The sequence below is a fragment of the Pteronotus mesoamericanus genome, unplaced genomic scaffold, assembly GCF_021234165.1.
Source record: "Pteronotus mesoamericanus isolate MK-2021 breed Mesoamerican mustached bat unplaced genomic scaffold, CSHL_Meso_final contig_90, whole genome shotgun sequence".
NCBI classification, from domain to species: domain Eukaryota; kingdom Metazoa; phylum Chordata; class Mammalia; order Chiroptera; family Mormoopidae; genus Pteronotus; species Pteronotus mesoamericanus.
Genome location: NW_026555277.1, coordinates 40193396 through 40219419, shown reverse-complemented (window position 1 = coordinate 40219419; position 26024 = coordinate 40193396). Strand labels below are relative to the sequence as shown.

Here is a 26024-nt window from a genome sequence, read left to right as displayed (position 1 = left end):
ATAACGAACAGCTTTTTGTTTTCTTTTTAGGGGATATAAAATATTGGTGTGTCTTATTGTCTGTGGCAGCTTGGACTTGATGAAAGATGCCACAGGGTTGCCTTTCAAGGTTTTAGGTTGGGAGAGTGTACCTTACTCTTGGGACAAAACCGACAGGGTGATGCTGCTGCCCCCAGCCCGAGACCGGTCGGTTTCCCCGGTGACCTGGAGCCAGGACACCACGCAGGACCCAGTCCTCAGCTACGGCTGCTTGTCACATCATTTGGGATAAAAAAATAAATCCTAAGGCTGGCTTCACCCCAGACTGTTTTTTCCCTGTCTCCGGGAGTGAGGCACCTAAGGGAGGAGGCCTCTTCCTGCCTAGGTTTCATTGGAAAGGAGAGAAACAGCACGGTTGGTATTTGGGAATTGCCACAGTTTTCTATAGCAATCAGCTTTTACCTAATTCATATATGAGCTAGCCACAGCATTCTTTTTTGATATTTCATTTCTCAAGATTTTTAAAATGATTTTATTTATTTATATTTAGAGAGAGGGGAAAGGAGGGAGAATAAGAGGGAGAGAAACATCAAAGTGGTTGCCTCTCATGCGCCACCATCTGGGGACCTGGCCCGCAACCCAGGCATGAGCCCGGACTGGGAATCGAATCAGTGACCTTTTGGTTTGCAGGCCAGCACTCAATCCACTGAGCCACACCAGCCAGGATGGTATTTCATTTAAACAGAAGATCTCACCATGACAGAGGCTTGTCCAGCCCACTAGCGTGGGCCTCAGTGTGTGTGGCGGGACAGGGTACGGGTGGGAGAGCAGCTTGCTGGACTCCTGCGGTGGTCCTGTCTCTCTTTTTTAAAACATGGGGCTTTGGAATCTCTTCTCAATCTTTGAGTGACTGGTTGGAGAAAAATCATTTTTTTTTGAGCGTTTATCTTTAAAGATGCTCCTGAACCTCATTTATCTATTGATCAACCAGCAGGTATTAACTGAGAGTTTGCTCTGCTGCTGCGCGCCAGCCACTGCGCTGGGCCCGGCTTGTGCAAGAAGAATGTGATGGTCATGCTGCCCTTGGGGGCTCTCGGTCTACGTGCAGGGAGGAGGGAACCAGCAACACATTGCATTCATTCATTCAACAAATGTATTGTATATCCATGTGACAGGTACTGTTGTGGGTGTTAGAAATGCAGCAGAGAAGAGACGAAGTGTCCGTCTTCATAACCCTGTGTTCTAGCAGAGGTGGGCAATTACAATAAATAAGTAATTACATTCGTAGTAAATTAGTAACTTTAGATAGTAATACATATTATGAGGTAAGTAAAATAGCAATCCTGTAGAAAGACGGGAGAGGATTGACTTCAGGTGGGATTTTTGAGGAAGGCTTCCTCACAAGGATGATGTTCGAGCGCGTACCTGAGTGAGTCAGCTATGCAAAGATTATATTCGTGATCATTTACATTTTTAATGATGGACACTTTATATGCCCTGGGCACTGTTCTAAATTCTTTATATGCATTAATCCCCTTAATCCTTATAATACTCCATACTAATCCAACAAGGGAGATGGGGATTATGAACCCCATTTTACAGAAAAAAACCCCAGAGGCACAGGCAGATTAAATCACTTGGGCAACATCTGAGGTCCAATAAATGGTAAAGCTAAGCATTGAATCCAGGCTGTTTTGCTCCAGAGCCCACATTCCTGGGACACGTGGTACAAAGGCCCTTAGGCTCAAAAAACTTCAAGGAGCTCAAGGATGGCCAGTGTGGGTGGAGGCACGGGGTTGGGGGGGGGGGCCAGAGAGCAAGGCCAGGGCCCAAGTAAAAGCACGGTCTTCATTTCAGCCCCAGCCGCAGCACCAAGTCATGAGGGGTCTTTCAGGCCAGGCTAAGGAGTGTGGGTTTTATCTAAATTGTGTGTGGCATTGGGGTTGGTGGAATATCCCCCCTAAAGATATTCCTGCCCTAATCTTCAGAACCTGTGCATATGTTATTTTACAGGATGTAAACAACTTTGTGGATGTGGTTAAGTTAAGGATCTTTAGGTGGAAGGATTATCCAGGTGGGCCCAATGTAATCACAAGTGTCCACAGGAAGTGGAAACCGAGAGAAGTCAGGTAGAGAGAAGGTAAAAGCAGGGGGCGGTTATAAGATGCTAGCTGCTGAGTTTAGAGATGGTGTAGGAAGGGAACACAGCCAAGGAAAGCTGAAGCCAAGGAAAGGATTCTTCTCTAGAACCTCCGGAGGGAGTGCGGCCCTGCTCAAACGTGGGTTTTGGTTCAGTGAAACCCATTTTAAACCTCTGACCTCGAGAACCGTAAGCTTGTACATTTGCATGGTTTTAATCCACTAACTTCTGTGGCAGCATCAGGAAACTGTTGGGTGGGCCAAAAAGTCCTTTACGTTTTTTCCGTATGATGACTCTAGTAAGTGCTTAGTTGTCTTTAGCTTCATTTGAAACAATTTTGTTAGGTTGTATTGTGACAGCTGTCATATCGTCATGTACTTAAAAATTTATCAAAATAGGTGAATTTTTGTGCAGCTATTTTAATATTTGATATGTAAGAAAATACACAACATTTTCGGCGTGTTATGCTTTATTATTTCAAGAAAGGTAAAAACGCAACTGAAACACAAAAAAAGATTTGTTCAGTGTAGGGAGAAGGTGCTGTGACTTATTGGACATGTCGAAAGTGGTTTGTGAAATTTCTGGTACTATTGACATTTTGGCCAAATAATTCTTTGCTGTGGGGCTGTCCCATGCATTGGAAGACATTTGGCAGCACCCCTGGCCTCTACCCCTGGCCTCTACCCCCTAGAAGCCAATAGGGGGAGAGAGCCAACAGACTCAAAATATCCAAATCAATAAGGTTTTTGGTGAAAATGAAAAATATGTCTTTTACAGAAAAAAACATAATGGACTTTTTGGCCAACCCAATAACATAGGCAGCAATTTGAGGGTTTAAAGTGACTGATGCGTGATTTGAGTTTGAAAAGGTCTCCTTGATTTTCTGATTGATACATGAGTTAGAGGGAGAAAAAGAGTCAGAAGGAGGGGAGATGAGGGGGCAAGGAGGTAAGACGTACGTGGAAGCAAGTAGAGATGCGCTGTCTGCTGCTGTTGTATACGCAAGAGGGCCGAGGGTCACGGTGGTGGTGGAGGTGGCGCTCCTGGCTTGCCGATGGATGGAAGTGCTCAGGGGCACGCTGAGAATGAGAGAGCAGGCAGGGAAGGGCTTGAAGGAGCTTCAGGATGGTTGCAGAGCTAGCAGGAAGACCATAAGAAAGCAGTGCCAAAAAGACTGCTTCAAAAAGGGGAGAGAGGACCTCTGTTTGGGAGGCTGCCAGAGGTCAGTTAGGCTGAGGATTGAGAACTGGCCGTCGGATTTGGCAAGATGCAGAATAGGAGATGTGTCAGCATGAGTGGTTCTACATGCCGGCTGGATGTCTCTCTCCAGACCCCGTCTGTCTCGTTCACCATGGTGCAGAGCCTGCCACGGAGACCATGCTCTGCAGATATGTGTGGGAATGCGTGAATGTTTGAATTTTGAAGTAGGGAGGGGAAATCACCCTTAGTTGGGGCTCCAGAAGCTTCCTGTAGTTAGAGGAATTGGGCTGGGCGTTAAGAGACGGGCAGGGTTTGGATAGGCGTGGAGGAGGCGTGAGCTCCAGGTGGGAGAAGAGTTGAGATGTGATTATTTGCACCCTGCAGGCAGGCACTCGCCCTGGGAGTGCTTTGCTTAAGTATAAACTAATAGTCACTCCTGGAGGGAGTGGTTCAGGGAGCCCAAAGGAACATCCGCTGGCTAAGTAAGATCATACCCAAATAGACTCCTTGAGAATCTACCAGGCACCCTTCCAGATGAATTGTCTTGAAGACACTATTTAGTTTACTGGGAAGTGACTCAGTGTTGTTACCCCAGGACACCTAAGTGCCAAATTTTTTGCAGCAATGACCAAAGACCAATTTTCTGCAAAATCGACATTTTCATTTCTTTAAAAAAGAGCTTCAGTAAGTGGGGGTTGTAATTTTTGCCCCTGGTTGTAAGATCTTGTTTGGGAGAATGGTATAGCGAGGAATTGGTGGAGAGGGATCCAATAGCCAGAAAGCAATTGGCTTCGAGTTCAGGAGCAAGCAGCATTTCCAATGATTCATTTTGAGGGTGACATTAATGTTTAATATGATTGGAATAACAATCTCTAAAGAGGAGGTCAGTTTTCAAAGAAGCACAGCAAGTCTGCAGGAAACCACACCCATAGCCCCCTATTTGGACAGATACACCCATTTCTTGGAGCTTCTGCTCAAAGCCTGGAGTTTTAGGTGTCCAGAAAGCTTCACTGTCCGTCCTCAGCACAGGGTTGAAAGGGCAACAATTGCAGTTTCCGCAGGAGCCTGAAAGCACAGGCACCCTGTGGCCAACACAGATAGATAACTAGCTAGGGCGCCCTCCCCAGCAGTGACTCTGGGACTAAGTAGCTAACAAGGCATGTAATTAGATTAATGCACGTGATCTAAGAGCTGATGGCGTGCCTTTCAGGACCGTGGCTGTAAAGGAGCTGCACAGAAAGCATTGCATTGAGGAGCTGCACATTAGTTCTTCTGTCAGAAATATTCAGAACACTTGCAGGAATCGAGAAAAGAACCTCCGCGTGGGCCCTGGCAGGTGGTCCGTATCAGGCTGGGGTGGTGGTGAGCAGGGACAGGACCTTGTTCACCACTTAGCCTCCTGCTGGTTTACCTGGGACTGATGCTGCTTTGCAATTTCTCTCTAATGTGGAACGTTGTGGGAAAGATATTTTTCCCTTCCTATAGCACAGAGAGAGGTTCCCACGTTACTTTTTTGGCACGCATTGTGACCAGGCCGGCCTTACCCTAATAGGCTGTTATTTCTGGCTGGGTCCCCTCTAGTTGCCTTCTTTCCCTCCTTCAGCTCATTTGGAGAGAGAGGAATTGCCCGTTGCGAGCTGGCCAAGCCCCCTCCGCCTCCCCAGGTGCAGACTTCGGCCACGCGGGGCCCCCAGCCCCTCCTAGTCATGAGTCACGCCCCTCACCTTTGACCGCTGGGGCCCCAATAAAGCAGGCTTTCCCTCCTGCCCGCTCCTCATTCTCTGCTTCTCATTCATTCCCTCACCTCTCTCTGAGATGCACTGTTGCCCTCTTGGTCCCCAAGTGCCAAATTTGTACAGTTTCTAGGGTAAAAATATCGCCGAGGCCACCAAAGTAACTTCTCGTGGAGGCTCTGACAGTTTGCTAATTAATATGATTTTGGTCATTGCAGTCTGTGTTGAAGTTGAACCAATTTCCCAGGGGTGGAAAGTCAGACATTAATCCACTAAACCAACTAAATTACTTGCGTGAGGGAGAGAAGACAATTTCATCAGGAGCATTTTCCTGTGGTTTGACATTGAGCTTTGCGGGTTGTGGACTTTTAAGAGCATTTTCTAGTCTGATGACAGGGGAACCTGGATTCCTGATAGAAAAGTTATATAATTAAGACTCCCCCTGTTAAACACAGGCTTACGCTGTTTGCCTGCCACTGTGAGGGGATGCCAGCTCTCTTTTGAAGCTGGAAATCGCCAGCACTGTTTTCTTCTGGGCTGAATACAAGCTTATCCCGAAGAGCAGCGCCTTCTGTTTCTCTGAGGCACAGCTGCCTTTGCCCACGAACCACGGGAGCTTACCTTTGGAACATTAGCTGTTCACCCTAATAATTGCTCCATCCTCTAATTTAATGAAAACCTATTAAACTGAAACAATAATTAAAATGAGACATCATCTCTGTAGGAGGTTTGCATATTAAAATCACTTGCATTTCAATGCAGGCAGATTTTAATTCTTGAAACACAGCATTTGAAGCAACATGTAAAAATGATTTATAATGAGTAATCATAAATTACACCTTGGCATTTAACATAATACCCTACTGTTTACTATTGAATTTGAGTCGATGTGGCAAGGTCAAGGCCAATACAACATTTAAAATGTCTCTTTCATGCCTGAGAATTATGCCTGTGCACAAAAGGAAACTAATTATAATTAGGTCAGCCTACTGCTCCAAAGTTTTTAACAGGCTAAAGATTGGGATGCTTCTTAGGTCGGGGAGACCTGCCCTTGGAGTGGAATGGAGTGAATGAGCTTAATGATTATTTCTTGTCTGGGATTAGGGAAGCCATTCAGAAATATATAAAGAGTTGCAAAACTGGAGTCAGAAGAGGGATCTTGGGCAAGTCACTTATCTTTCATAAGCCAGGGATTCCTAATCTTTAAAGTGAGACTATTAATGCCTACCCAGTGGGTTATTGTGATTATGAAGTGTCATCATGTATGAGAATATATTGGCATATGTTAAAGCTTACACTTTAGGGTGTAGATTTCTGAGCCTTCTTTGCAAAACTTCTGAGAAACATCATAAAGAGAGGCTGGGGGAGGGGAAATACTGAACATGAGCTGTATACTAGTCATGTTTCACAAGTTCTTTCTTAAAAAATTTTTTTTTATCCTCACCTGAAGGAATTTTTTTTTTTCATTGCTTTTAGAGAGACAGGAAAGGGAGAGAGAAACATTGATGTGAGAGAAGGATTGATTGTTGCCTTCTGTACATGCACGGACCAGGGATTGAACCTCTAACCCAGGCATGTGTCCTGACTGGGCATCGAACCCACAACCCTTTGGTTATGGGATGATTCCAACCAGCTGAGCCACACTGAGTAGGGCTCCACATATTCTTTCAGTATTCCTTACTGAATGCTACAAGATGGGTGGTGTTACTCCTGTGTTGCAGGAGAGGCAACTCAAGGGTGAAAGGAGGAAGCTGAATTATTCAGGGTCTCCCTGAGCTTATATGGCAGAGCTGGCGTTCAGACACTGGTTGGGCTGAGACAGGTGGATGGGGCTGCAAGGCCGTGGTGCATCTACTCTCTTAGCAACTTTCAAACATACAACACAGCATTGCTGACTCGAGGCATCACACTATACATCCCACCCCTAATGCTTCCTTATTTCATAACTAGAAGTCTGTGTCATATGCGGTGCAGTCTTCATCATATTAAAATCTTTTCATCAGTCTTTTCTTTTTTGTTCTCTTGCCCTGTGATTCAGATAAAGCTGCATCCATCCACACTTTCACTTTTCTCTTTCTTCAGAGGTGTTCCGCTGAACTGGGGGTGGAGGGACAAGGATCACTGGTGGGTTGCAGAGTGAGTATGAGGAGGCAGCCTAAAGAGGAGCAGTTACAGTTTGCTAATGTCTTGGTGACAGGGAAGTGCTGGCTTTCTTTATTAGCATTTTAAGTGTTTATAAGAAGAGCTCAGCTGCCTCACCAGCCCTGGCTAATTAGTAAAATTATGGGGGCGCCGGAATCTCTTTTGATTGAGTCACATAGTAATTACAAAAAATGACTTATATCATATGTCACAGGATTTCTTAGGCTTCGTCCCCTAACAGAGGAGTGGGGGGCACTCAGCTGGCTTTGTGATTCCTTAGACAGCTCACTTTAATGTGCTTTTTCTCAACAATTTGGGGTTGTAGGTGAGTGTCGTTGGTAAACCTCTTTGGCTATATTGAGTTCCAGACTTTGCAGTCAAGGTAGATTAATTTTTAATGTGATAGACATTTGGTGAAACTCTACCATGGGCCCGACAGTGTGCAGAGTATGGGGTACGTATTGGTAAACCATTCCTCATGGCATTTCCAGTCTAGCGGGCGTGATGGCCATTCATACAATGATGACATACATGAAACCTTGATGATTATGAAAATACAATGAAAAAGTTCAGGGAACCCGAGCTGGCCTGAAGGAGCAGCCATGAAGCGGGCACCCACAGAAGAGGGGGGAAGAGTGGGGTCCCTGTAGATGGGGATGCGCCACGGTGGGGAGGCTCAGGGCCCTGGGAAGAAGGAAAATGTGGCTTGCGTGGCTGGAGCGCAGGGGTGCAAGGGGGGTGGGGGGGCAGAAAGACAGGATGAAAAGAGTAAACGGGTGCCAGGTGAGCGTCGTGGAGTGTCAGGCGAGAGTCACTTTTGTCTCCACTCACTTGCTGTGAGCCCGGGTGGGCCAGAAAACTCTGTGCCTCTGTTTCTTCACCTGTAAAATGGGGGAGATGTTAATATTTAGCTCACGGAGGTGTTTTACAAAGATTGTTTATAACTATTTCCTGAGTGAGTATAATGGGTCGGGCACCGGGTGTATGATGGCGCATTGCCCCTGTTCGTGCCCCAAGCACCGAGACCGCCTACTCCGGTGACTGACTGGCAGGTGTAGCCCAGTGAAAAGTGTGCTGTGTGGGGCCCGCCTGTCATTTGGAATCTCAGCACCATGGCTTCCTAGCCTAGCGTCTGTCAGAAAATTACTTAAATTCTGTAAGCTTTCACTTTGTATTGTCTGTACAATAGGAAAAATAATAAAGTATTGTAAGTGAAATGATATGTGCAAAGCAGTTAACCTTGCATTTGGCAGCATAATAAGCCCTACACATTTGCTTTTTGTCATTCTGGCTTCTGGAGCTAATGGAGGTTTAATGGGATGCTATTGTGAACTTGTTAGTGGAGACAGAAATTCCGACACGTTAAGTGGGAGTCTCCTGGTATCCCCACTACTTTCTCATTATGACTTTGGCTTCTTTGAAAGCTGCTTGGATTACTAACATCTGATGTTCTCAAAGGGCTTCAGGACCTAACACGGGAACAGGGGACAGGACACACTGTTTCCTGTCCCATCCCCGCTCCGTCCCACCCCAACAGGAGGACTTGCCCCATGGACAACTGGCCGTCCTGAATTGGCAAATGTCCTCAGCACTCAGAAATGAAGAACCAACAGCCATTTCAAATTCACAAGTGCTGCTTTACCTTCTGGGGCCGCTCTTAGCATGAGCTTATGTGGGACTCAGGCTAGAAGCATGCGTACCATGTCCTCTGTCAGAATCATGCTCCGCTTCGAGGTGCTCAGCGGAAACATGCTGTAATTACTAAGATGTCGCCTGGATTCTCCATTGGTCAAGGCTGAGGCGGGCTGTCCTGGTGTGTTTGTTTTGTCATATTTCTGGCTGCTCCTGTTTTTGCTTGTTCAATGCACCAGTCATTAGAGAGTTCCCTTCAATATTAGGCCGAGTAGATGCTTTCCTGCTGGACTTTTAGCGAGAGAAAGGCTTGCAGAGAAAGAAAAATGCAAGGATAATGGAAACACGTGGGTGTTCGCATCTGCGCAGGGATCCCTCAGCGCATGCCCTCCTCTCCCCTGTCTCTGGCGTGGTCAACGCTCATTCATCTTTTTTGACTTGGGCCCAACGATACATCCTCTATGGTGTCATTCCCAGTCTCCACGGCCCTCTCCTTCCTTTGTGCATTGCCCTGTCCTACCTGTTGTCGCCAGGTAACTGCCTTGCTTTTGGAGCTACCCTCAAAGGCTGACACTGTATTTTTACCTTCATTTCCCTGGTGCCCAGCACGGTGCTTGGCACATAAGTATTTGTTTGTTGACCATGAAAATCACCACGCTTCTCACCCTAGAAGTCACGGAGAAGAGAAATGAAGCTGCTTGTATGTTAGAGAAGTGTATGAGGCTGTCATTTCTTTCCTTTCCTTCTCTGCTCTCCAGTCTCCACCCTACTTCACCCAGCACTTTCTTACTGACGCTTAATCATCACATTAGCATTTTTAGTGTCTGTTTAAAAATGACTAGGTATAGCTGGTTCATCCCAGGAAAGAAAAAGCACTTCACCCTTGCTGCTGAGTTAGCACTTCTTAACAAGATCATGTAAAACCTCTGAGTATTTGGAACTACCTTCTTTTTCCCCCCCTCTTTTTAAAAATGTACACTGTTCACCCGAAGTGGTGGTTGTGTGGGAAAATTACTGTGATGCAATGGTAGCCTTCGAGTGCACTCCCAGAAGTCACAAAACAAAGAGCCTCACAAACAGACCGAATTCAGATGCTTGAATTGTGTGGCTTATTAAATCCATGTACAATATCCAGGAGGAAGCCAGGGAAAGAGATGGAGTAGAACGACACATTTAGAATAGGATACAGGTGGGGGTGGGGGAAGGCTAGGAGACTCTGCTGGATTTCTGGCTTATCTAGTGTTCATACGTTCAGTCTTTCTCTCCCCCTGCTCTATCAGCTTTGTTGCTGATGCTATGGTTACATGGACGGGAGCTGAGGTTATTAAAAAAAAAAAGGGGGTACCGTACAGATAGAAATTTACTGCCTGAATTAAAAAGAAATCTCCTCCCATTCACCTTAGACCATAATACATCCCAGAAAAGCATTTCTGATTACTGGTTCGTAAGTTGCAACTGACGGGCTTAGGGGATCTGTAGGGGGGGACATAAAATAAAAAGGGGAGGGGGTCCAGAGGATGGCAGGGGCCTGGAGCCAACTTGCTTTCTCTATCGGAGAGACTCAGGGGTGAGTACACCTGCCAACAGCTGTAGTTCACAGCTGTTAATTTGGTGATTAGTGATGGGTTTTATTTAGCATTTCTCAGAGTGCATGTGGGGCCCCAGTGGGAGTGGAATGGGCATCAAAGATGGGTGTTGGGTTTAGGGATGACATAGCTGTCATTCTGAAGGTGGCACGATTTGTACATTATGACTTGGTCCTCCCACTCCTTTCTATTTATAAGGAACACTCTTATTCAGTCCCTTTTTCCTCTGTTCAACATTCTTATGTTCCATTTATTCCATCTTTATTGAACACGTTTCACAGGTTTCTAACTTGCTCTCTCTATTTACCATGTCCTATGAGCTTTATCCATCCCACTTATTTTTCTTGTTCTCTCTAGCAGAATTGAATATTCTAAAATACAGCAAACATACATTTTGGTGGTTGGATATGGAGGTGTAATTTTCACTATAGGTTCTCGGTGGTTGCTTTCTTAACTCCAGGAAAAAAGCAGGCTACTGCATAGTAGGTGACATATTACTATTTTTAATAATTGACAACTTAACATTTATGTTGATCTGGAAAATTGGTAGAGGAGAAAAAAATTGTAAAATTTGGGTGTTTAGACAATGGAAAATACACTCAGTACCCTATTTTGCTCCTGTAGGGTTAACGTGACATGGTGAGCCTAGGAGAGAAGGCGGAGATCAGAGTTCAGCCCTCCCCATTTTCTGATGCAGAGGGGCAGGCCCGCAGAGGTGACGTGCCTTATGCCAGGAGCCACACCGAGGCCCTGCTCAACTCAGAGCAGACCTCAGTCCTTTGAAACCTAGTCCCGTTTTCTTGCCGCTGTACTGTAAGAAGAAGTGGGATTACTTTCTTGTGCTCTTTTAGCAGCTGAATTATTGTAAACATTTACTGGAAAGAGCTTTTCTGAAAGTGAGAATGCACATAAAGTCTCAATGTATCAAAATAGATGTTTTTTTACATCTCACTCTGGTGAGAGCTAATGGAGTCTTTACTTCAATGTGCCAATCATTCACAAAGAGAAATGAGAGAAGCTGGGGAAGGAAATGTTCTGTTGCCAGGAGGGGTGGGTGATCAGAAGTGTGGTCGGACTGGATTAGACCCTCAGGTGGGCTGTCCTGTAAAGAGGAGGGGCTGCGTTGGAGCTGAACATCATCTTCTTTAATTCCATAACTGCTGGCACTTGAGAAGTACCCATCTCCTCGTTTTCCCAACAATATCCCTGTATTCTGACGAATATTTGTGGTTACTTGTAGGAACAATGTCAGTGACAGATATAAATGGAAACTACATTAATTCAATGAGTCTTTATTGGATGCCTGTTTTCCGCCAGGCACTGAGAACTGTAGCTACAACAGTGAATAAATAAATTATGCCAGCCCTCATGGAGTTTATAGTCTAGTGGGGAAAGAAAGGAAATAAAGTAAGAAACATGAAATAAGATTATGATATAAGGAAATAATAGATTGATCACAATAAGTATAGTATGATAAGTGATATGGAAAGAATGACCAGAGTGACATGTTATACATTTACGGAGAGCCTGCCTTGGAGGAACTGATCAGGAGGTTTGGTTTGCAGCCAGAGCCAGAGGAGGAGGAGCCAGGCATGTGAAGGAGCTTTGGGGGCACAGGGAGAGGACAGAGACCCTGAGGCTACAGTGGGCTTAGGGAGCTCCTCTCGAACCCAAGGAGCGTATGATGTCAGGTGGGAGAGGTAAGCCAAAGTCAATTTACGTTGCCTCGTGGGCATGCTCAAGAGCCAGGATTTTATCCTGGGAGCAGTGGGAGCAATTAGAAGGTTTTAAGAGGAAACTGAAATGATTCTGTCTTAGGCTTTTAAAAGAGCTCTCTGACTGCTGTCTGGAGAGTGGAAAAGAGAAGGTATTATGGAAGGGGCGGGGCAGTTAGGGCGCTATTGGAAGTGCCCTAGGGGACATGATGGCAGGCGGGACAAGGTTTGAAGAGTAAAGTTGGGAAGAAGGAGACAGATTCCACACATGAGAGCCCTTGTGACTTGCTATTGGATTGGATAAGGACCATGGCAGAAAGGGAAGAATCAAGGACAAGTTTTACTTTCTTGGCTTGAGAAGCTGGGTGGTTCCTTTTACTAAGACTGGGAATTTAAGGACAAAGTTCCTTCAGAGGGTTGAGGGAGAGAATGAGATCTCTTCTGTGGCCACATACAATTTGAAATACTTATTAGACATTCATATGGAGATGCTAAGAAGGATATGGAATATATGAGCCTGTTGCTTAAGAGAGAAGTTGAGGTTGCAGATATAAATTGGGGGGTCATTGGGTATGGAGTTGAATGATATGACCCAAGGAAAATTAAGAGAGTGATGAGAAAACCCATAACCAACATGGTATTTATACCTCTTTTCCTCAGTGGGCATTGCTTATCGATCATAGTCTTCTTTTCATTGGGCCCAAACCTCAGAGTCCTCTGAGCTCTCTAGGCAGCCACTACCAGTCAGTGGCTTCCTAATTGGTGATTGAAGAAAGACACAGTAAAGAGGAAAAAAAAGTAAATATGTAAGTTAACCTCGAGAGCCAAATCCCCCCCCCGCCTGCCACCCCGGCACTGAATTCTAGGTGGAATTTATCACGAGGCACTTGGTCTGGCAGTAAAGATAAAAAATAATGCTAACAAACATTTGCCGATGATCCATAGTTTACAACAAAGTGATTTGTTCATATATTTAATACATTTTGTAAATCATCCTGGACAGTCTTTGGCGGGGGTTTTTTAGAAGGTAGAGAAGCATTCTCTACGTGGCTCTCTCATCTCAGCCCTTGACCAAAGCGGACAGCATGCCACTCAGCAGCGCGGTAGTGAAGGCCTTCTTTTGGCAGGAAAGCAAGTGTTGTCCAGGTAGGTTTATGCTGGTTGAGTGATCTTCCTGGGTTGGGTGCCTCCATGGGAGAGGACCCGCCTTCACGCCATTCAAAGCCTGACCTTTGCAGACGTAGATTGCCATGCAGACTTGAAACAGCTACTCAGGGATTTGCGGAGGGTCAGGCTTGGGAGGCCCTGACACTAATCACCTAGACCACACCCTCATTTTGTAGATGAACACACTGAGGCCAAACCAAGGTCAAGAATTCAAGGATTCCTTTCTGTTAAAAGCTCCTCTTTCGGATGAGGTTCTTGAAGGTCCACCTATAAGTCTATGATGGTGCTTGGGCAATGCAGCCTTAGAGGTTCTGTGGTTTTTCAAGGCTTACCCTGCAGCTCAGGAGACATAACCAAATAGTTCCATGGTCTGGGAAGGAGGACATTTCCACCAAACCCGCCTTTGGTGTTCATTTGTCATTCTTCGAAGAGTTTTCCTACCTGACTTCCCTCAGTGCCCTCTTTCTGATACCAGCAAGTGTAGTGTAAAATGAAGGAGTAAGGCCCAGTTTGTTACGACAAGGGTGAGTCTGTGTGGAGAGTGGAGAAGAGAAGGTATTATGGAAGTGGAGTATGAGACGACAACCGTCTCTCATTATGTGAATGTTACAGAAAGGTTCCTGGCCAGGAGCCGCGTTAGCTGGACTCCCAGACCTCCAGGCCTGCTGAGCTGACCTGAACTTTAATAAATGTTTCATGACAAAAGTTACCCACTGCAAGTTTACAGAGCAATTCGGGGCATGTGTATGGACCACAAGAATGCCTTGTATTTATTCTTTAAGCAAAAGCAGAGTTGTCTGGCATTATTAGTGCCAGTAAATCTCTGGGTACAAAGCAAGGGAAGATTTCCCTAGATGCATTGTGGAGAGAAGGACTCAGAGTCCATGGGAAAAGTGGAGTTGGAGCCTGCGGAGTGGCCTTTGGGTCCTGCTAGACTCAGGATGCTCTGAAGTTGGCGCCCCATTTATTTGACTGGCTCTCACCTTATTCACAGCAACTTAATCTGTTTGCAGCAGGCCAGATTGCTGAGGGTCCTGTCAGAACCCACGTCAGAAAACCGCCAGCCAATTGTGAACCTGTCAAAGTGACAAGTGGGCACTGTGGCAGAGATGGCATTTCTGGGTTCTTCTTTGAATGGATGCAGCTGTATGGCGGGGTGGATGGCATCTGAAAATGAAAAGTATTGACAACGAGGGAAAATGAAAAATGCAACCTCGATCCTTTGGGCATGGCATTTTTAACTGTGCATCTTTTCTCCTCTTCCTTCTCCCATTCCCTCTCCTCTCTTTCCTTCTGTATTGTTTCTTTTCTCCTTCTCCTTCTCCTCCCCTCTCCCTGCCTCCGGTTTCTCCTGCTCTTCCTTCTTGACTCCTAGACACAGAGAGAGAGATCCATGCAGCCCCTCATGTGAGTGAGAAATTAATCCAACTGTTCCGGAACAAGAGTGACTTCACCTTTTTGGCCACTGTACAGCAAAAACCGTCAACTTCAGGGGTGATACTGTCCATTCGAGAACTGGAACACAGGTAAGAAGGCTCTACCCTTCATGAAAATCTACCTGGAACTGAGGGACCACGCAGAATGCCTTGGAATTTAGAGGTTGTAGCTCCGAGAGAACATTCAGCTAGCCGAGGCCCTGTTTCTGTTGAACACATCAGTACATTTACTTTGCACTGAGAATTTCCTTTGGGCCAGGTGGCTTTCTTGTTTGTTCTCCAAGGACCTCTCCCGAGTGTCTTTCTCACCTATCTTCTATCTTCTGGTAGACTTTGCTCATATAAAACCACGTTTAGGTCATCAGGCAAGTTAATTTTACTAAGTATCTATTATATACAGCTGTGCTTGACACTGGGACTATTAAGGTGAATAATACAGAATTTTTATTCTAAAGATCACATAAGCTAGTAGGGGAGATGGATAAGGAAATATCATGGAGTATTATAGATGCAATACTAATAGTTTGTGTTTAGGAAATGAAGGTAACAGTGGTTAATCCCACTTAGGGTTGTGGTAAGCCACAGAAGGCTTCAGGAAGGATGAAGGAAAAAAAAATGAGTAGGTATTTGACAGGCGGAATGGAAGGAGTAAAAGATTGGAAGAAGAGCATCTTAGAAACAGGTAGGTGGGTAAAAATAGCAGCACCTAACCTTAGTTTGAGCACTAATAAGTGCCAGGAATTGTTCTAAACATTTTACACTAAAATCATCAACCATTTAAATATTTTAACTCATTGTAAGTGAGAGAGACTAGGTGTTTTTGGGGGGGGGTATATGAGTTAATGCGAGGCTTTTTGAATTTTCTTAATTCTCTGGATTGCTCTAAATATTTAAGCAATGCCTCTTTTACAAATATTTCTGAGGGAGTTAGCATGAATATATTATGGGCTGATAATTTGATTTTTGGGAAATCTTTTATTATTGAAAATGTTCATTTTCTTTCTTTTATGTTGTTATTCTATTTAATTAATTTTAAATTCTTCTTTGGATCAACTTATATTTTGCCAAATCATATATTTCATTAGGTTTGCATTTTGGAGACAAAGAGTTGGACATTATGCTCTTTTACTTAATAACATTTTTATATTTGTGGTTATATTTTTTTAAATTTGTAATGTGAAATATATGAATTTTCCTTTTTTCTTGGCTAGGCTCACCATGGGATAGTGTAATCTTTTTTTTTTTTTTAAATGAAACAATTCTTAGTTTTATTGATCAAGGTTACTGTTTCATTTTACATTTATTGATTTCTGTTTACCTCCTTTATAATCTCGTTGGTGTTTTTATTAGCTTCTTAAATGTTTGTCTTCAATATTTTTTGTTCACTGAATGCTTTATATTTTCTGTTGAGTATTGCTGTGAATACAGCCCATTAATATTGCAATGTTTTCATTTTCTGTACTTTCCTATAATTTTAAATTTCAGTTTGATATCTTCTTTGATCTAAGTTAGGGAGTTTTTAAAAATTTTGAAGTGATTAAATTAAAAATTCTTAATGGATTACTTCTGGTTTTATTTATAGAAATAAAAATGTGCTGTAAGACTCCTTGACTTTTGAGTTTGCTGAACATTTTATTTTGAAACTGAATTTTTGCTGAAATGGTGGTCATGTTACATCTCAATATTTTAATTTTGGGGAACATATTTAAAAAGAATGGGTAGTTTTTGTGTGTATAGATACATACAGATACAACTTTGTATGTAGTACTTTTCAGTTATGTTATTTGGCTTCTTATGCATATTTATTTTTACTTGAATTATGGTATTCTGAGAGAGGTAGATAAATAGCTTCTCCTATGATAAGAATCTTATACTCTCCTGGGGTAGGTTTAAGAGCCAGGCTACATCATGCATTGCCTGTACCACATTTCATTGCCCAGTATAGGGACTTTGGCCTAGTGGTGGGTGAAGGATGAGAGAACATGGATATTGCAGTAACTAGGCAGTCTTGGGATATTTCCCTTTTTAGTCTGTGCCCAAGTACATAAGAGTAGCATAGATAAGAGACTTGATCACATAGGTTTTCTTTTTCCTCCCAAGTAGTACTCTTGGGCCCATAGTATGCACTCAATAAATAAATATTGAATGTACAGATGATTCATCTTCTCCATCTCTGGTTAGGGCCGCTCAGAAATTCATGGCTACTTTCAAAGGTTCACGTGGAATATGTTGCCCCAGGCACAGACGTTACTCTGGATATACTACCTGTGGACGCTGCACAGGACCGTGAAAAGGGCAAAGGTGTTGAATACCTGGAGACTAAAATAAATAATACCCTGAGATTTTTGTAAGGATTAGAAGTATTCGCAAAATGCCTAGTGTAATTCTTGGCACAGAGTAGGACCACAATAAAAAGGGCCATTTTAGTTTAAATTGAAATAGAAAAAGCCATGGTGATAGTCACGGTGGTGGCCTAGGTGGTGGCCTAGGTGGTGGCCTAGGTGGTGGCAGTGATGTTGACATTTGATGCTAAGGGAAACCAGGATACTGAAGAGTGGCCAGATAAGCGACAGTCATTTCCTCTAGTTCAGTTGTTAAAGGGAAATGATAAATGAGGGGGACCCTAAAAAACCTGGAATTATCTTCTGGAAGGTGGGCCCCTTGTAGTATAGGCTTCCCCAACTAGGTGTGTGTTCCAGGAATCCGTCTGTACCAGTGTACCAGCTGGCGTTGTTGGGAGAGGTTGCGTTCGGCTTCAGTGGCTTTTTTTTTTTTTGAAGGCTCCTTAACATGTTTGCCCATTTCATGATGGGTGAGTTATGAGCACACATACCCACACTGCTGAGAGTTCAGCAGCTTTTGACCAAGAACGGCATGACCCCTGTGCCCCACCCTCCCTGTTCACCTGATCTTGCTCAGAGCAACTTTTTTTTTTGTTTCCCCGGATGAAAAAAGTCCTCAAAGGGAATGGTTTTGCCAATGGGGGAAGAGATGAAACAGAAAACAGCAGGAACACTAAAAGGCATCAAAATCAACGAGTTCAAGAACTGTTTTGAGCAGTGGAAAGAAAGTCTTGGTAGGTGTATTGCATTGAATGGAGAGGACTTAAAAGGCGACTGAAGTTTAAACATGTAAGAATGAATACACAATTTTTAATAAATAAATTCTGGGTTTTTTTGTGTCTCTGCTCATATGTCACCTAGACTTCATGGTGGTATTCAATTCCCAAAGTTCACCTTTGCAGATCAGTACAGTGGGGACGGTGTTTGGGATCTGAACATGGTCCCTAGCCATTGTGTGTACCATGGGAAGTGATTATCCAACTGCCTTTCCCAAAGCTGTCATCCAGAAAAACTGCACTTGCTGTTTTCGAAATCAGTGTTTCCAATTTCTGCTAGGCTTCTGGCTATTCTCAGACAAGGCCATCATTGAATTAATGGCAGAAGAGTTCACTCAGTGGCAAGTTCCCTTGTAGGCAAAGGTAGGCATCTCATACTTGATGGGAGTCCAACAGCCAGACGTGGATCATTTGAGGGGCTGTGAGTCCTTCAAATAGAGTGAACTTCTTGGCACTACAATACGTGCAAACTTCCTAGGTAATTGAGCCAATTGAGTCTCCATGATTATCTTAAGTAAATAGATAAATGATATGGAAAACTTAAGTATAAAGGTGATTGGAAAAAACGTACCAAGGGGTAGTAATTGAAATAGACTCTTATGTAGTGGAATGGGCACTCTTACTCTAATCTATGTTTCTAATTTGATGGATTTTTTTTTTTTTACTGTACCAATAGAGCACATTGGAAGAACAACAAAGGTGAATCTGTCTTGCTGAACTATCTTAATGACAATGCAGATTTAATGTTTATTTTTTGTCATTCAAATGTGTTAATATAGGGCTTCGTTAAAATGCAAAGCTTAATGTAGGTTAAATCTAATAGAACATTCTGCCAGTATATGCAACTTTATAATATATAATGGTAAATCTTCTGTTTTTCAATTTTATTCCTACATGATAGATAAAATTAAATCCTAGCATAATTAGGAAGTTGAAATCTAGGCATTCAACAAACATCATTTCCCTTCCCGTAGCTTCTTTTGGTATTAATTCCTCCCTGAGAAATCTTAGAAGTGAAAAAAGTAGATATGCGGACCTTCTGACCATTTGAAATGGTAATTAGGTTTTTCACTTCAAATAGTTGTTACAGACAATTCAAAATAATGGGTTATCCTAAGAAATATTTTTGGTAATTTTGAGGCAGGTTAACCTTCCTAATTATGGATTGCTTAAACTTACATAGAAAAAGATTTGGTACTGTTAGAGAATTTATTTTATTTTTTAAGTATATTTTATTGATTATGCTATTACAGTTGTCCCATTTTCTTCTCCCCTTTCTCCCCATCCTCCCTGTAACTGCCTACGTGCATTCCCCACCCCCACCCGCTTAGTTCATTTCCATGGGTTGTATATATAAGTCCTTTGGCTTCTCTATTTCCTATACTATTCTTAACCTTCCCTTACCTATTTTGTACTTACTGTTCATGCTTTTTATTCCCTGTACCTTCCCTCCCTTCTCCCCCCTTCTCCTCCCTCCCTTTCCCTGCTGATACCCCTCCATGTGATCTCCAGTTCTACTTCTCTGCTTAGTTTTTTTAAGTTCAATTGTTGATAGTTGTGAGTTTGTTGTCATTTTACTGTTCGTAGTTTTGATCTTCTTTTTCTTAGGTAAGTCCCTTAAACATTTCATATAGTAAGGACCTGGTGATGATGGACTCCTTTAACTTTACTTTATCTGGAAAGCAGTTGTCTGCCCTCCTATTCTAAATCATAGCTTTTCTGTATGGAGTAATCTTGGATGTAGGTCCTTGCTGTTCATGACACAGAATACTTCTTTCCAGCCCTTTCTTACCTGAAGGTTTCTTTTGAGAAGTCAGCTGATAGTCTTATGGGAATTCCTTTGTAGGTAGCTGTCTCCTTTTCTCTTGCTGCTTTAAAGATTCTCTCCTTATCTTTAATTTTGAGTAATGTAATTATGATGTGCTTTGGTGTGTGCTTCCTTGGGTCCAGCTTCTTTAGGACTCTTTGAGCTTCCTGGACTTCCTGGAATTCTACTTCCTTCTCCAGATTAGGGATATTCTCCTTCATTATTTTTTCAAATAAGCTTTCAATTTCTTATTCTTCCTCTTCTTCTGGCACCCCTATGATTCAGACGTTGGAACATTTAAAGTTGTCCGAGAGGTTCCTAAGCCTCTCCTTATTTTTTTGAATTCTTGTTTCTTATTCTGTTCTGGTTGGATGTTTATTTCTTCCTTCTCCCAATCATTGATTTGAGTCCCAGTTTCCTTCTCTTTACTGTTGTTTCCGTGTATATTTTTCTTTATTTCTTTATTTTCACTTTGCATAGCCTTCACTTTTTCCTCTATTTTGTGACCATACTCAATCATTTCTGTGAGCATCCTGATTACCAGTGTTTTGAACTCTGCATCTGATAGGTCGACTATCTGTTCATTGCATAGTTCTACTTTCTCAGGAATTTTGATCTGTTCTTTCATTTGGGCCATATTTCTTTGTCTCCGTGCTCCTGTTATGTTGTGAGTGGTGAAGCCTTAGGTATTCACGAGGACAGGGTAAGCCACGTCACTGTGTTGTGGCACTGTCTGTGGGGGAGGGGTCAAAGAGGGAACAGTGCCACTTGCTCAACTCTTACCCCACTTTCAGTCACTTCCCCTGCTACCCACAAGCAAATTGGGCCCTTCTGGTGCGAGGTCCTCCTTGCTTCCCTTGCTGTTCGTTCCAGTTTATCCATATGCAAGTGTGTACTGCCCAGTCTGCCAGCTGCCGCCTTGTCGTGCATCTTCTCTGCCCTGGCTGCCTGCCTCTGCCCCACCTACTGGTCTGGATGAATGTTTCTTTTTTAACTCCTTGGTTGTCGGACTTCTGTACAGTTTGATTTTCTGGTAGTTCTGGTTGTTTTTTGTTTTTAAATTTGTTGTTGTCCCTCTTTTGATTGTGTGAGGAGACAAAGTGTATCTACTTATGCTTCCATCTTGGCCAGAAGACTCTGGTACTGTCAGAAAATTTACTGAAGAATTTCATAGTGAAGGGTAGGAGGTGAGGGAAGGAAATTCCAGAAGAATGTGTTACATGGTTTGATGAAGCCAAGAAAGAACTTTTTCCTTGGGCAGTTAATAAGGAGATTGACGTTGGGTGGTAAATACACAATGCAGTATACAGATGAAGTATCATAAATTGTATACTTGAAACCTATATAATTTTATTAAGCAATGTTACCCCAATTGATTTAATTTAAAAAGACAGTACATTTCCAGAAATGGAATCTCTTATAGACATTTAGAAGTTTAATTCCTACCTCATGGAGGTATTGTATAAGGCTTATATTTTTAAAAAAGTGGATGTTTTCTAATGTTAAATTGCTTACATTTAGGAAGGAAGGGAGCAAAGTTGAAATTGGAATCTTGTCCTAATGCAAATCTATTCATGCTGCTTTCAACATATGCAAGTGGTCCCCCACATTATAAACATAAATGGAGAGGCTTTAGATTTAGAACTATGCTCTGATTAGACTGTAAGCTCCCTTATCTCCACTCAGGAAATAGTCATGAAAACCTACCCAATGTCATGTGTGGTGCTAGATGCTGGGCAAAAATTGTAAAGCATGCAGTGCTGGAGAAACACCACAATGTATGGCTACTGCTCTGCTAGGAGGAAAACAGGGAGCACACAGCAGAGTACCTTTCCTTGCCCAAAAGGAATGAAAAGTCCTTCCACTGAGAATTTTACTAATTAGGCAAAAGGGAATAAGTAGAAATGATTCAGGAGAAGATGAATGGGAGAGGGCTCTGGATGCATGCACTATCAATGAAGAGGTGAGAGAGAGAGATCGCGGTGCACAGAAAGCACTGAAGAAAAATCCAGTGTTGTTGGAGGGTGGGGGAGAACCTAGGTAGAGAATAAGGGGCAAGGTTTGGCAAAAAGTGAACCTGGAGGGAGCACGTAAGAGGCCGGATTATGAATGGCTTTCTAATCAATGCACTGGGGGTTAGCTTTTATTCCAAGGACAACTGGAAGCCATGAAGGAAATGTAAGTGAAGGTGTGGCCTGATCAGACCTGTGTTAGATCCCACTGGCTGCCTATTGGAGAACAGCATGGAGTGGGCAACATTGGAGACAGGGACCGGTTAGGAGGCTGCTGCCACTGTTTGGAATCTAGACTCTAGCTCAGAGGATGAGTGCTGGGCTAGGCCAGAGAGTGGTGGTGCAGATGGACAGCAGCTCATTAAGAGATGATGAGGAGATGGCGTGAACTGATTGTGGTTCTGTGTGGCACGTTGGAGGGTAGAGAGAGAGGAGTTAGGGGTGATGCCCAGGGTCTTGGCTCAGGCTGCAGGGGAGGGCTGTGCCCAGAGAAGCAGAGAGGAGTGGTCCATGCTACACAGTGCGGCTCCTTGAATTTACTTTGTTCAAGGTTTTAGTGGAGGAAATTAACCAAAATATAGAACCAGCTGAAAAGAGTAGTAAAAGATCGGAAATACTCACTGCTAAATGGGACCACTGACTTCTGGATGGAGGCTTCTTGAAGAAGGTAACAGCTAGAAGCTGAAAATGTGCATCATCTAGAGATGCTTCCAAATGCTGTGAGATGGGACACCTGGAATCTGGGCTTCCTTCACTTTTATCTTCATGCCTAGCAGAGTGAGACACAGCCTCAAGGCAGTGTAAAGGCTGCAGTGTACATAAGAAAGTAATTTTCAGACAGAAATGAAAATGCATGGAAGGATCTCATGTCAAGAAGATGAGTTTTTCCCCTGCCCCCAGGAACACACTAATTAAATCAAATTTAAATCTTTGTCAGAAGAAGGGAAGCTGTTCAGATGACTTTTGACCTTAATTGAAGACAAGAAGTATCATAGCAATAGAGCGTAATGTTTTGGGCAAATGGCTCATGCTTGTATATATGCATGTAAGATTTTTGGATTGCCTAATGTTTTAGAAATGGAAAGATAGCAAATGTAGCCATTAACCTTTACTTTTCAGTAAAAAGTCACAATTTCATTAATATTTATGCATAAAGTCATTTAAAGTCAGTGAAAATTCTAGAGAATTAAAAATAACCCCTCTGTCTCCTTTGACTTCCTTTGGAGTTTGTAGTTGTGAAACCTCCACATACCTAAGTAGTACTTGGTTCTGTGGAGAGAAATGTGGGTGGATGAGCCTTGTCACTGTGACATAGGGTTAACCCCTGACTTGTTTGGTGCTAGGTGGAAGGCACCCCAGACTGTCAGACCACTGAGGAGGGTGGTGCCGTGGCTGGCATGCTGGGCTGGGAGTCAGAGGACAGGGGTTTTGTCAATGAACACCCAGGAGACCCTGGCCAAACCCCTTCCGGTACTTCGGTTTACTTATCTGTCAAACTGAAATTCCTTCATTTTAAGGTACTAATCTGTGTCAGATACTAACCTGTTGGTAGATGCATTGGTAGGTACATTGTTGTTGGTAGGTACAGTAGTGAGGAGGATGTGCAAGGGACCTGTCCCCAAGGAGCTAGCATCCTAGCGGAGTGAATCAGAGGACACATATAGACACAGTTAAATCAAATGATAAATGTCATGCAGGAAAATAAAACAGGGGCAAGTGGAAAAGATAGGCCAGAGAGGAAGGGACACTTGAACCGAATCTAAGAAAGAGCCAGCCATGAGAAAGTCAGAAAGGAAAGTGTCCAGGTAGAGGAGACAGCAAGCAGGACCCAGCCTGCTGTGCTCAGGGGATAGACTGAGGGATGGTGTGTATGGAACTTTGCAAGTTGAGGACGAGGGGAGAGGTGGTTTGAGGTGCGGTGCCAACAATAAAAGATGTCTTGACAATTTTACTGTGTGAGGGAGAGCTTCCTAAATGACAATGTGTGATATTTACACAGGCTCTGTCATTTCAGGTCCAATTAAATTGAGCCCCAGCCGTATGCAAAGGAAGTTTACCCATCCATCAGAATTGTTCCTTGAAAATCAGAATAATTTCTTAATTTGTGAAACTACAACAATTACATAAATGAACAAGTACACTCAAGTAATTTTTTTTTTAATTGCCTAGATTCCCATCCCCACTTTTCATTGATGGCGTTGGTTGCCAGTAAGCCTACCCTGGTTGGAGTGATTTGGCAGTTCACCATATGAAGCATTACCATTTCATCTGGAGCCACCAGAATGAGGTTCTTCCAGCTGGTGTTAGCCTTCCCTGAGAGGTGGAAGGCTTATCCCCAAGGAGACAGGCAGGGCGCAGAGGTGGGGGGGGGTGTGGTGTGGGAGTGAGGCGCTGTGAACAGGGGCTGCGGCTGGAGTGCAGCCTGCGGGGCAGGAGCTGCAAAGATTTGGGGCGCTGACGTCGGTAGGCTCCTGATGAACAGAGGCCTTGCTGAATTTGTTAATGGCCATGGCCTTTATGTTACAAGATGAAGGTTGAAACTGCGGGCCTATAATTGCCTTGCAGAAGTGCTTTATTTGGCCCATGTTGAAATGGTCGCCACAATATTTTTTGACTAAAAGTTTTCAGTTATCATGAATTAGTCACCAACGTTTAAAAATTGGGTGATCTGACCTAAAAGTCAGCTTTTCAGCTTCTCTTGTGCAGGGATATAAGAATTTCACTTTCCCCCCAGCTCTACATTAGTAATAATAATAATAATAATAATAATAAAATAACAACCCCAGCAACCAACACATGGCCTCACAGGGACAGGGAGACAATCAGGAGAGCTAGTGGAAATCTGAAGCATGCATGTCCTTGGGAACATGGACTAAATGATCTCTTTCTGGATAGTGCACATTCAGTGTCTTGAATATATCTTGATTCAAACCTATAAGTGGTGGGAATGCTCTGTAGCTATTTCTAGCATTGAGAACATGACTGTGTGCTTTTTAAAAGAGTAAATGAATTCATTTGGTTCTTTTTGACTTCAGCATTGTTCACAGAAGAATATTGGGCTGGACACCAGAGCTCTTGGTCTGGCTGCCCTTATATGGTGACAGCTTTCAGGCTGAATTTGCGCTTCTCCTGACACGTGGAAGGGGAAGCACAACTGGCTGCTACCTAGAATGTGCCAGACACTTGACCTCGTTATCTTATTTTGTCCCCATCACAACTGAGAAAGCAGTTGTTTTTCTATTTTTGAGATCGGGAAGCTGCTGGTTAATGAGGGTTAGTAACTTATCCCATGTTATGCAGATAGAAAATGGCAGGGCATTTGAAATAGTCTGAAGCATTTGAAATATGACCCAGAAGGGTGCTTAAGGGTTTTGACCCAAATCCTTATTTTTATGTATCAGTTTTTCCCCTCAGGTAAGCTTCGGGTGAGCGATTACAGTTTTGCTGAGTTGGACTTGGAGAGAGATGTAATTCTAGTCTGACTCAGGGCACAAATCACTGACTGGTGGGGGAGCTCTCCCAGCAGGTTCCATGGCCAGCTGGGCCTGCAAGATAGTCTTATAGGACAAGCCTTACGAGATGAAATAAACTTGAGAAAGATGACACATTTTCTTGGTGAATAACAATAAATATTAGCTATTAAAGGCTCTTTAAAATCGTGTAATAAATTACTAGGCACTGTACTAAGCACTACAAAAGCATTGTTGCATTGAATCCTTACAAACAATGAAGTAGGTTCTATTATTATTCCCACTTCATAGATGAGGAAACCAGCATAGAGTGTTGGTTGCTTTGTCAGGGGTCACCCAACCAAAAAATGAGGGACATCTGGCTTTTCAGCACCTTGTCTTAAACAATACATTGTTAAACTTACTTACCATAGCATTTCCCAAACTTAGATTTATCATGCAGTGCTTTGGGGAGCATTATTTAATATCATTTTGTTGAACTAGCAGTCTAACAAACATTGGGAAATACATGGACAGCATCGATTCAAGGCCACGTGGGCCGTTAGCCTAGAAAAAAGTAGTTTGGAGAGTCTTGGAACCTTGAACGTGGTGGAATATGTGAGGGCATCAGGGAACCAGCAGTAAGAGGCCCTGTGAGGCTTGATGGGGTTCAGACAAACACAGGTGTCTCCTTAGTAACTGGTGCTTGCACTTTGCCCTTCTGTGGTGCCTGCTGAAAAGGCTGCCGTCCAAATGCTTGGGAGGTGTCCAGTGCCCAGCCTGGTTTGGTGGTGCACTGAGGTCAATGCCTGCTGCACTCTCCAGTTGGCAGGGCTCAGAGGCAGGAAGATGGTGCTGGGCAACTGCGATATTTGCTGATAAATTGTCAGATGTGGCTTTTTAGATGG

General features: G+C 43.4%; 1 protein-coding gene across 3 annotated transcripts in view; it reads left to right on the top strand.

Annotated features, from left to right (window-relative positions):
* Positions 1–26024, top strand: part of NELL1 (neural EGFL like 1) — a 723728-nt gene that overhangs the window by 54790 nt on the left and 642914 nt on the right. For all 3 annotated transcript variants that reach the window (XM_054585996.1, XM_054585995.1, XM_054585994.1), the window contains exon 3: positions 14670–14820. In XM_054585996.1, the coding sequence (XP_054441971.1) occupies positions 14670–14820 (151 nt within the window). The remainder of the gene's footprint in view (positions 1–14669; positions 14821–26024) is intronic.